A 13,016-nucleotide genomic window follows, 5' to 3' on the forward strand; every position below is an offset into this window, starting at 1 on the left:
CTTTCTGGAAAGGCCAACACAGTGTTCCAATTTGGGACTTGCAAAATCCATGCGAGACTCTCGAAATTGAACGGGACTCCCCCTAAGTGAATGTGTTTTTTGCATTGTCAGAAAACAAGGTCTTATGTCTCCTTTTTCTTTGTCGAAACAAGGGTGACTGGACTGAAATTTCTGGATATGTTGATCGAATGGCTTATACCTCGGCTAAATGAGGACAGTGCTACCTGCATTATGTAATTGGACGGGACCACGCCACATTTTCACATGGAGGAGCGAAATTCCTTGACCAATACTCTGCCGCATCGGTGGATCGGACACATAAACGTAAATGATCAGAATCTCAATGCTTTGTGTGGAGTGTGACAGTGAATGGAAAATGTTAAATTATGGTTTATTTAACGACGCTCGCAACAGCAGAGGTTATAGAAGAAACATAGACATCACGACGAAGTGAAAAGAAACGACTAGAAGCATTTGAGATGTGAATATGGAGAAGAATGGAGCGTGTGAAATGGATAGATAAAATAAGAAATGAAACTGTGCTAGAAAGAGTGAGTGAAGAAAGAATATTGCTGAAGCTGATCAGGAAGAGAAAAAGAAATTGACTGGCTTATTGGCCAAGAAGAAACTCCAAAATATATTAGACGAATGCTCAGAGCACTAAATCATTTTTTCCTCCGTCTCTTATGAGATTATATTCATTTTTGTAACAAAGAATTTGAAGAGGTTTTCATAATTACAATAGATAATTATTATTTTCTGCAACACAAACGGTTTTGGAAGCATATGGTCTATACCTACTTCTAATTTTCCTCTTCATCTTGTATAAACACCTTTTATTCATAGATTTGGAAAAAGTCTTCGATAGAGTTGACAGGGAACTTCTTTGTAATACTTTAGAGCAAGCCTGCACGAGGTTTGCGCTCTCCGAGCCGGCTCAAAGCTCATGAGCGGAATGCAGATATTAGCTGCGCTCTGTATAGGGGTGGGTGGGGTGATCTCGTACAAAATATACACAAAAGGAAGTACTATTACGAGTGCTTATGGAATGAATTCCCGTTCAGTGTTTGCAGAACTATCTTGGACTATTATTAATTAATAAAGAAATATTTATTTTACAGAAGTAGGCTAATAGAAATTCTATAGCTACTTAAATGTACAATATCATTTTCTTATATTTTTATTTATCAGTACGTCAAAACGAGGTTTTATGCTGTTGGCAGCTGAAAGGAACAGTAGCCTACTGATCGTAATGAAACATCAGTTACAGATGTTCGATGTCTGCCTTTATTAAAGTTGATTATAGAAAACAGTTGCTCACAAATATAAATGTACAGCCAAACATAACAATCATTTTCACAGCCAGCATGTGTAGTCGTGGATATTATTGCTAATGTTTAGTCTTGTAAAACTCAACCAGGCTAGTAGCATTATTCAAACGATCTTTAGCCCTTAGGTCACATTGAAGATAAATAAGTTCGAGCTGTAAATCGTTAAATGTTAAATGTTATGTTCCGTCTTTTAGATTCCTCCATACTGTACAGTAGCAGTAGGTAAGCAACGTGAAACAGTTACTGAGAATAGGCCTACACACTGCACTCCACTAGATAACTGAGTGGTCGTTTCCCTCTCCTCTACCTAAAGCAAGTCTATGTCATTCTGACGTATCTTCCTCTTCGTTTCGGCGAGCGGTAAACTTGGCTCTCCCGCTCCGAAGGAACGCGCGCGCTCGTTGAGCGCTGTTTGTACAGGCCTGCTTTAGAGAATAAAGGAATTACCTAAACAAATATATACAGTGTGAAGACAGTATATCACAGCATAAGCTTATGTATTGCAGAAGAAACAGAAATACTTTTATTTAAACGAGGGGGTTCGACAGGGTGCACTCTTTCACTCGTCCTTTTTATTTTGACTGTTCACTCGGCTATGCAGGTGAAATTGCGTCTAGTCACTGAAAGACACTAATTTCGTGCTTAAATTACCGAGACGTAGCTATGTAACTGGTTTTGCATGCCGTACTTATCCCTACCCATTCATCGGCGGGGCACACTGCTTTGCTCCGGAACTGTGCCGCAGAAAGCGAGCCCGGGTAAAATGATAGCTCTATACCAGCCATGTCAACGAGAGCGCAAACGTGCCTCACAGCCCGTATGAGCTGTTCAGAGCACGTACGGCACGCAGGTACAAGTCACTGATGAACACAAGGGTTGTACATTAAATATTGAGGTAGAAGTCTGCATTTAAGTTTCAGCCTGACTGGATTCTTGACTTCTTATATCATGAAAGTTGAGGTGACACTCTTTGCTTGGTTTGTGGAAATTATTTAGTTAAAAAGAGAAACAGCGTCGAACGTCTGAAATTATTAATTCATCTACAGAATGATACATTCAAATTAGTTTGTTTTTATTGACATTAAATAGTAGTAAATGTATGTGAAGATGTATTGTAGAGCTTCTTCCTCACGGCATTGTATTTATGTTTACAGAATAAAGTACAAACAAAAGTGTGTGCTGCTAATACATGCCAGTTACGAATTGTGTCTATAAATTGTCCAGATTTTCGTACATAAATTGCCAGTTTGACGATGATTCTTACCATTGCGATATCCTTTGGTTAAGCAAAGAAAAAGTTCTGTCCAGGTGTTTTCAATTCCGTAAATATTTATAAGATTTCATAATAGAAAAATAGAGACATTCCTGAACTAGTTGACTCTACATGGATCGAAGAACTTAACTTTCTGAAGGATATTTCGAACATCTGAACATTTTGAATTGAGATCACAAGGAAAGAATCAATTAATTTGTGTCGCTAGATATTATTAAAAGCTTTCAGATAGATTACAGTGTGGATGTCACAGATCTCGCAGCACAATTTTCATAATTCCAACACCTTCAGTCATTGAACTCCTGCTCAACAGTGTAAAATACTGCAATGTTTTAAAAAATAGGCGATTTAAAGATACTGATCTACTCCAGCCCAAGCTGGATTTGTTTTATGATCCTTACTCGCCAAACCCAGAAAATATACCAACAAAGTTACAATTGAATACCTGAATTCACGAACATCCCAAGTACAAAATTTAACGAATTCGACTTTTTACCGAACAAGCTGTGCTTTACATAGGCTATCATTCTAGGCCTCATTATTTAAAACTGCTTAAGTTAAAGAGAAGCTATGTTTATTATTTTGTTATCCTACTATTTTATAATTAATTGCATTTATTAGGTAGGTACATGCTGCAAAACATGCTTTTATTTCTTGTTTGCTTGTATGGGCGTAACACATTATCTATTACTGAAAAGCAATTTAATTGATCTTGCAGTTGTAGGCCAATAAAGCTAATTTTGCTCACCCCTTCTTTTTCACCGCTACTGCCTGTAGAATAGATTCATTGGAACCAGTGAGCGCTTGGTAGCACGTAAGTCTCTTTCACGTGCTCTGACCTTGACATCCCTGCTCTATACTATGGATTATTTTGTTTCTATTTAAGAAGGTAGATTTTATTGAATATTTTTTATCTTAATAATGTACTGGTGATTATTTTAACTTCTCCACTTATATTTGTTTTTAGGTCTCCATTCAGTATTACGAGCCCAGAATTCTCAGAGCAACAGTTCGGAAAATTCAACAAATGTGAACAGCCAGTCTGATGCACGCATGTCTACAGTGATGGAAATAACTGACGTCAGCATTCTTCATGAGCTTTACATCTGCAATCAAGACTTTGTTCTCAGCAGACAGTTCCTTCTTCTTTTTCTTCTCAATTCAGGCAAACAGCCTCTGTATTAATATGTACGTGTGAATACTCAAATTAGGATAAGGATGTGATTACTGAATTTAAAATCTGCATTGCTGCATCAACTATGTAATTCGATAAACTACAAGATTCCTGCAGCAAGCTACTCATCAAATGAAAGGTGGAATTCTCAGAGAATGGTTGTTACAGCTTGTTAGAAATGATACTCAGCAGAAATGATATTGCCAACTTAGTCGGCAGTTCAACTCTGTATGTAAACTAATTTACCATTCGGTTTGTACAAAATGTACTCCCCTAAACAAAAGATGGGGCGGTAAAAGTTAGAATACATAGTTTAATTTCTATGAGTGTTGGTCACAGAGTCTCTTATACCTCCTGAGTCCTGAGTCATTTGTTTTATTTTTGAAGTTCAGTACAATTTCTACACTTCAAAAATAAAACTATCCTAATTAATTGAAGCGTCGGCTGGAACAACGTTATAAGTTACATTTGGTAAAATTTACAGGAGCTGCAAAAATGTGTACACGTACAACCAGTGGCGGTGCGTCAATAAGAGCACAAGAGCACGTGAACACCTTGTTTCCATTAATGCAGGACTAGGTTTATTATTTGATACCGTATTGACGTAGTGGGGATGTATAATATCAGAGTCGAGTATTTTAAACTTCCCGCATCTTGCATAAACTTCTTATGTAAACTTGGTAACATCCGTTCACGTACAAGCCGTGCTCTTTTCGAGTTGGTTACAGGAATTTCACGCATGCGCGGGAGAAAATTATCTTTAGCTGGCCGCTTATGACTCGTCAAGAGCACAAAGCGTTAAGTGAACATGATGAGTATCTATCCTACAGATGTCAGGTCCATCGATGCCTATCGTTCAAGTGCTATATCTCGAGGAGGAAATTTAATAGACTGTAGATGTCAGCATCTGACTGTAGGAACGTTTACTTACGTGTACAGTGCTGCTACGAGAGTGTAGTTTGTGAATTACTATATTGCAGTGTCGGCATAATAGCATACTTTGGCTTTCAAACACGTGCTGGCTGACTGTGGCGGTGGTATGAATTTAAGTATCTGTATGGCAGTGTATAATATTTAAGAATAATATTTACTGGCATGTATTTATAGTAATCTATGCGAGTGGGATTACAGTACTGGTATAGGCTATAGTGTATCAGTGTGTTGTGAATCAAAATATATTACTGAACACACGCGTTTGTAAATAACGAGACCGTGGTATGTATTCATTTTTAACAAACGTAAACAATGAACTCTGTTCAAGTAATTTTGAACAGTAAAGAACTGGGTAAACTGGCTTACCAAGAAAAATTGGAAATAAAAAGACTGAGTTTCATTACTATTATTATTATTATTATTATTATTATTATTATTATTATTATTATTATTATTATTATTATTTGTTGTTTTGAATTTATATACGGTTTTTTTTTCAATAGTGAAACATTGGAATCATGACATTTCATATTAGACTAAACGTACGATTTCAAATTCTCTTCGATTTTGGAACCACAAAATTGTGAACACACATAATATTTTATCACGAGCCGCCACTGCGTACAACGTTGTTCTTACAGGGTAGCAAACTTTTGAGTTGACAAATTTTACGTACTGCATTGATGGACAGTTGCAAGAGTATAGCAAGGTAACATCACAGTCTAGTATATACAGTCGCGAAGCTCAATACGTAGTAAATATGCAAACATTAGATAGTTGCTCAACACTAGGATCGTTAATATCGCCTCATTACAGGCAATGTAAAATAGTACCGTCACCGTCTATTGTTTCTAGCACCCTCAAAACTCAACCTTCGTGACTGTATATAGTAGACTGTGGTAACATGACATACATTATTACACGGAAACACGCCGAATGAAAATTTTGTAACTTAACAACGCTGTTCCAGCCGACGCTTCAATTATTGCAGAGTGCTCGAAAAGTGGCCGCTTCGAAAGGCGATGTGAACATAAAAACAGTTTATTCTTGCAGAGAGATCTGTTATATAACTGAGAGTACTAATAACTATTCATTTACTGATGAAAATCCGGTTAAACGAGCGTTGAGCGACTTCCGCCGATTTTAGAATAGACACCGACGCACTTAAGTTAGGTTAGGTTAGGTTAGTTTAGGCTTTTATTATTCCGTCAAGATGAAGGTGAAAGCGTTGAGTGTGATTTTTTGTTTTCTACGTTGGCAGTTCAAGTGCGTCGGTGTCTATTCCAAAATCGGCGGAAGTCGCTAAACGCTCGTTTCATCGAAAAATCCTACAATTCTAATTGTATAGAATAAATACGAAAATATTGAGGCCTAAGATTTGCAACTACAGTGTCTCTTTATACAGGAACTCTAGTTTCAAAGGCTGTCAATTGTCTTGTTAGGGCAAAAATGGCGTATAGGACTGACGCATTCTAGTAAATAAACTGGTTCGACTTCTATTCAGGTAAGTTGCATTTGTAAAAAAAGTTGTTATAGTAGAAAAAAAAAAGTTAACTAAATGTAGAATGTAAGTAATAAAAAAACTAGGCGGAAAGATAAGAGATAGGTGGATAGAAGACTAGGAACATAGTTTCTTTATGACAGAGGCAGATGACTTTTTTTTTACGTAAACAGCGTTTCTCTACGAATCATTCATTCAGTTATCATGCTATGGCTCAACTGCCTAACCTATAAAGCCAGCCGCGAGATGTGTAATGAACTTAGAAAGTTTCTAGTACCTTAAGCTGTCCTTAACCCCCCCCCCCAATTATACTGTTTATTAATACATGCTCTATCTACAAAGACGATACCGTAGCCATTTCATATACGATATAGATATATACTTTCGCCATAATCCTTCTATATTATGCCTAAACCGACATAATACATAACAAATATAGAAACTAGTATTAGTTTTAATATTTAACAGTAATGTTTACGAGATGTAAGATTAGTTCAAGAATGGCATGTATGAAAAACTGGCGGCTTCTACTATCCATGATAACAGAAAAAAATGAATTAAAACCAAAAACATATAATGCAAGGACAACATCCAGCTCATCAGATGACATCGACACAGACGAAACTGAAAGTGAGTGCAAAAACGGCGTATGGGAAAGACCAGTGTCTTATAGAAAATTACTAGGTATCTAATATTGGTATCCGAGCTCATCACTGCTTGCCTGTATTTTCCCTGGACCAAAAATACAAGATGCGTTGCTCGTTTCACCTTATTACGAATAAATGTCGGGGAAAGTGTCTTATTTTAGGTTATAATTCAGAACTTGTTCAATATTTAATAAGAAGTTTAGGGTTAGTGTAAAACTGGCCTATGTGCAACGTCGTCTCCTAGCAAATTACCTTAGAACCCTTAGAACTGCACATGTTTTTTTTTTAACTCTACTCAATTTTACAGACAGCAAATGAATAACTTTCCGATTTTGCAGGGAATGCAATTCTTATGTAGATGCACTATTTTAACAGAACGAACAATGTTACCAATTTCCTTTCCAAGAAATACAATAATACAAGATGTCAACTTACATTGTTTTATCCGGCGAAAGGAAGAAATTGTAGCACACGCACACATTAACAATATTGTCACTAACAAACTTTATAACTGCTGGATAATGCCTAACGTATTTACATCAGTACCGACTACGCTCGCCATTAATGACCGGTTCTACCGAGTACCTACCGAGCCATGTGAAACAAAAGAGAATCAAAATGTTGCTAGTAAAATTCGTGACTATATTCTTTAACAGTATGCATAACTACTGTGTATACTGTACATACACATTTACAGTTATACCGTATACATCTACGTAACGAAGTAATATTGAATTTCTGTATACAGATATTTCGTAACAATTTTTCCTTATGTCTTTAACAGTTCACTGCATTAGTTGAGTACAAGACTTATGGAAACCGAGCGAGTTGGCTCAAGGTCCAGGGTTCCTGCCAATTTTACTGGGGTTTTTCATGGTTTTCCTTAGTCACAAAGGCAAATGCTGGATTAGACATTTACATAACATGATTCATCACCTCCTCAATCATCAATACCATAAACATTAATCACAATCTAGAATCAGTTAACATCAGACATGCCCACATAATAGCACGCGGAATGAAATTCGAGAGCTCACTACCCCGCGGTAGGTTGTAAACAAATGCTACGTAAGACGTCAAGATTCTAGTCAAAGACGTCGTGAGGATTATACAATTTTTATTGGTTATTTTACGACGCTTTATCAACTGCTATGGTGATAATACTAGCGAGATGAGTCCAGGGTACAGCGTCGAAACTTATCTAGCATTTTCTCTTAATGGGTTGAGGGAAAACTCCGGAAAAACCTCAACTAAATTAACTTGTCCCAGCCAGGAATTGAACCCGGGCCCGCTCGTTTCACGGTCAGACGTGCTGTTACTCCACAGTGGTGGACTACTAAATGAACATAAATTACCATTCATAAACTATATTTATTCTTCTTATTAGTATTTTTAATTATTATTATTTTATTATCCGTAAGCCTACTTATTATTTTTCTACATAGTTCCATATTATCCTACTTAACATTTATGTATTGACAGAACCTTCACCATAATGTCGCCATTTTTGACTTGGAATGTAATGGAATTTCGGGAGAGGGGCACTATCAGTGGCGAAACTAGGATGTAAATACTGGATTGGCTAAAAAATCTGCTTACCTTATATTTGTTATAGAACAAATCTTTCTCGGCTTTTCTATAAAAAAAATTGTGACGCAGACTTCACAAGAAGATGATGACCACTCATTTTCACCCCCCAAATAGAATACAGACATAACAATATAATTTATCTCAGAGCACTCTGTTAGCCAAGGATATTTCTTATACCATGACAATTGAAATTTTCTATTTTGTCTTCCTTCACTCGGTATTTTAATATGTAAATGTGGTGTCGACCTTCTATATTTTTAAGCACATATTGTTTCATATGTCCACTCTGAAAACGGTTTCTCTTTCAATTCTACAATGTTCTCTCAGTATGAGCAATTTTACACAAAATTAATATGTAACCCACACACGTATGCACTTTTGATTAAACTAATACTCAACAACGCAGCATATTCACAGAACACCATTGTAGCACAACGTATTATTGTGGAGATGAGGCTAACTACGTTTCGTACTGAGATGTACAGAATCGATACCCCGTCCTTAGTCACTCCTCAAGCTTGCGAGTCAAGATTGTAACCGTGCCTTTAGAGGCTTCTGCCACAAGCCTCGCACTGAACTCTCCATCTTGGAATGACTGCCAACAGTGAACTTAATATATGGAAGAATCAAAGTGAAACAAAGTGTTACAATATATCGTTAATCCGAATTTATAGGCCTCCTGTTAGGTATAACTCAACTTTTTTGGGTAGACTAAGCCTCAAAAGCCTTTTAAGAGCTTTGCCACTGGACACTATGACCCAGCACTGCGACCTTTCACGATCTACTGCGCTAAACGTCAAGTTAGGAACATTACCAAACCCACACCAGCTGACTACACTATGGTTCGCCGCGTAACCCAGATTTCGAACAGGCAACACCCCCCCCCCCTCATCCCTAGGCCAGCCACCTCTGTGGCATTCGTGGGATGCTATGGAATGATGATGAAATGGAGAAATGTTGACGGAATGATGTAGATAATTTAACATAGGGAAACGGGAGAACCCGGAGAAAAACCTAAACTGCAACTTTGTCGGTCACAAATGAAAAATCCCAGGCCTGACCGAACTGTCTGCATGACAGGCTTAAGGCCTGGCCATTCAGTTACCGCAGGGGACCATTTTTGATTTAATATTGCTGTTATATCAAAACAGTAATAGGATTCAACATAATCCAACAAGTTAATAGTTTTTAACTATTTGGAATGCATGATAATATATCTTAAAAAAGTCCACACCTGTGGAGTAACGGTTAGCGCGTCTGGCCGTGAAACCAGGTGGCTCGGGTTCGATTCCCGGTCGGGGCAAGTTACCTAGTTGAGGTTTTTCCAGGGTTTTCTCTCAACCCATTACGAGCAAATGCTGGGTAATTTTCGGTGCTGGAACCGGACTCATTTCACCGGCATTATCACCTTCATCTCATTCAGATGCTAAATAATCTAGATGTTGATAAAGCGTCGTTAAATAACCTACTATCTAAAAAATATCGATATGGAAAGAAAACTGAATAGATTCCAACAAATATGTGAAACAATTGGGAAAAACTTAAGAAACAAAACATGAAAATAAACTCAAAGTTCTGCAAGACAATGGCGGTTCCTATACTTATAGACCTTAACAAAGGCCAATAAATGTAAAATTGAATCTGCAGAATTGCGTTTTCTGAGATTGGTGGCTAGAGTCTCCCTGCGAGAGCAGAAACAAAAAAACCGTGATCTTTTTAAACATGAGCCCCTCGATATTTTAATGAAATTTATATTTCATGCTAATCATTTCCCAATAAACCGACTTGTACATACCGAATATGAATAAAATCATTTATAATAGTTTAGACTATGTCTACATAGACTAAACAGTGGATGGCGAAATGGACAAATGGTATGTCCAAAAACAATTTTTTTTGTAAATAATTGATTAAATGGCGATCTTACTCGTGTTAATTATGTAAGCATGTGCGGCTTACAGCTGTTTCGGTGCTATTCAACACCATCCTCAGAGCCTACTAGATCTCGGCGCTATCTCAACTTTGCTGTCTGCTGTGTGGGTGCGTTCGTGTGATGAAGAGTTGTGTCAAATAGTGTGTGTGTTCTGAAATTGATCTGTGTGTTGAGAATTTGATTGGGGTGTGTTTTAGTGTGTCTGTATATTTCATATTGTTCTAGTATGTTGAGTTTTTGATTTTTGGGTTGTATGCGTATATTGGACAGAAAGGCAGATCATCCCAAACTCAATACAAAGAACACATTAAGGGGAGTCTGTACTGACATCCCATCAATGTAAAGCAGAGTAATAAAAGATAAAGACCGTAATTTTAGCCTGTTACATACAATAAAACTTGAAGAATAACCCCTAAAAATTTCAAATGTTTATCTTATGTAAGTCCTGAGAAAAGTGCGCCTAAATTAGATGAAATTTACATTGCTGGGATAGGCAGTACAGACTCCCCTTAAAGCAATAACCAGAGGACACAATACATCTACATATGCCGAACACATAACTAATGGTAACCACACATACAATAACATAAATACAGACATGGAAATCCTACACATACAACCCAAAAACCAAAAACTCAACACACTAGAACAATATGAAATATACAGACACACTAAAACACACCCCAATCAAATTCTCAACACACAGATCAATTTCAGAACACACACACTATTTGACACAACTCTTCATCACACGAACGCACCCACACAACAGGCAGCGAAGTTGAGATAGCGCCGAGATCTAGTAGGCTCTGAGGATGGTGTCGAATAGCACCGAAACAGCTGTAAGCCGCACATGCTTACATAATTAACACGAGTAAGATCGCCATTTAATCAATTATTTATATTTAAGTGTTAAAAGTAGTGTATGAAAGATTCAACATACTGTACATTTTTTTGTACGGTATCATAAATGCTGAAAATTTATATTCCTGTAAAAATATCGAAATAGATATTTTGCAGTGTCAAAAAGCACTTCTTCTTCATATTTTATACAATGAGAAAAGAACTAAAGGGACAAAGGAAGGTAGTTCAAGAAACTTTGAATGATAAGAAACGAGTGGCTGTCGAGTGTTCTCAACCAGAATATCATATTGTTTTTAGACCTGTTCTGTGAACCCTAGTTTCAACAACCAGCATTTATTTCAGGGTATGGTATTATGAAAGTGCCGAAGAGGGAAGACAGATGAGCATCTACAGGAATGTCTAAGGGGAAGTACAAAAATATCCACATACTTAGTTACCCATTCCCTATTAAGAAATCTGAATAATTGTGGATGAATAAATATATAGGTGAACACAAAAAATGTCCGAAGTAGTTTACATCAAAGTGTGGTCAATCTGACTCTCCTATCATCAGAGACATTTCGCACTGAAGTTCACTTTCAACTTGAGGTCCGAATTTGAATGCCATCTTGTAGGGTTAAGTGCATGTTGCATTCCATTTTGCATTTCAGCTAAAAAAATTATGAACTGAACTTGTGACCAGCAAAATATTTTAATATGAAATTATTTTATCCCTTACAGATTCTTTTGTTTCACATAAATAAAATTCAAACAAACCACAACAAGGTGAATAAAATGCAATGATCAGACATCACACAATCAGTAAATACATTGTCCATTTAAATACACAACCAGTAAATACAAATCATTCTCATTCAACATGGTAGTTTTTCTTAATTCAATGTAAAGTTTTAATACAAAATAAGAAAGCAAGCTGTATATCCTTGTCAGTGGTGAGTAGGCAAATAAGGAATGCATTCATATATCGATACTTGTATGTTAATATTCAGGATTTGCTACAAAGACTTGCAAGGTTCTCAAGCTAGAATTGAAACGATAAGTTCGTGTAAAATGATTACAGATTCAGCTTGTCACTTTGTTTTGTTTCCCAGTATTACTTATAACAATAAAAGAATCAAGTTTTCAAGAAACAGATTTAAAATTATCTCTAATAACCATACAGAAAACAATGGTCTTATGAAGAAGATCAAAAGTAGATCTTATTCGTTCTAAACTCTCACATTAGCCTAATTCTTAATTGAGCTAACTTCTGGTTGCTTGATCCTAGAACAGTGCGTATTTTGTAAGTGCACAGGGTTATTTCTTAGTTATAGGCTACCAGTACTGGTCAAAGGTTGCTGTCCATAAAAATCATTCTAAAGCCAAGGCTATGAAAACACAAGCGATCAAGTAAGTCAGTGGCAGATTCAGAACAGATTGCCTATTTGCGCAACACCCAATTATATGTTGAGATAAAATTCCCTTCATGATTGGTCTTTTACAAGAGTGGAAAATAATTAATGCACAAAACAAAATGTTTCTATTCCACTCCATAAACAGAAATTATAAATAAAAATCCCAGAAACTTCAATATTGTAGCAGTAGCAGCATAGTACGGTAGTAGTTGTAGTAGTGGTAGTAGTAGTAGTAGTAGTAGTAGTAGTAGTAGTAGCAACAGTAGTAGAGTAGGAGCAGCAGTAGTAAGTAGTAGTAGTAGTAGTAGCAGTAAGTAGTAGTAGCAGCAGCAGTAGTAAGTAGTAGTAGTAGTAGTAGTAGTAGTAGTAGTAGTAG

The 13,016-nt window shown here is 36.7% G+C and overlaps 1 protein-coding gene across 2 annotated transcripts in view; it reads left to right on the top strand.

Moving 5' to 3' along the window:
• The window catches only part of LOC138709437 (organic cation transporter protein-like), a 181,785-nt gene extending 177,684 nt beyond the window's left edge, over positions 1-4,101 (top strand). For both annotated transcript variants that reach the window (XM_069840200.1, XM_069840201.1), the window contains exon 12: positions 3,572-4,101. In XM_069840200.1, coding sequence (XP_069696301.1) covers positions 3,572-3,650 — 79 coding nt within the window. In that variant the 3' untranslated portion in view covers positions 3,651-4,101. The remainder of the gene's footprint in view (positions 1-3,571) is intronic.
• Positions 4,102-13,016: the final 8,915 nt, after the last annotated feature.

Source organism: Periplaneta americana, chromosome 11 (assembly GCF_040183065.1).
Source record: "Periplaneta americana isolate PAMFEO1 chromosome 11, P.americana_PAMFEO1_priV1, whole genome shotgun sequence".
In the NCBI taxonomy this organism is placed as follows: Eukaryota; Metazoa; Arthropoda; class Insecta; order Blattodea; family Blattidae; genus Periplaneta; species Periplaneta americana.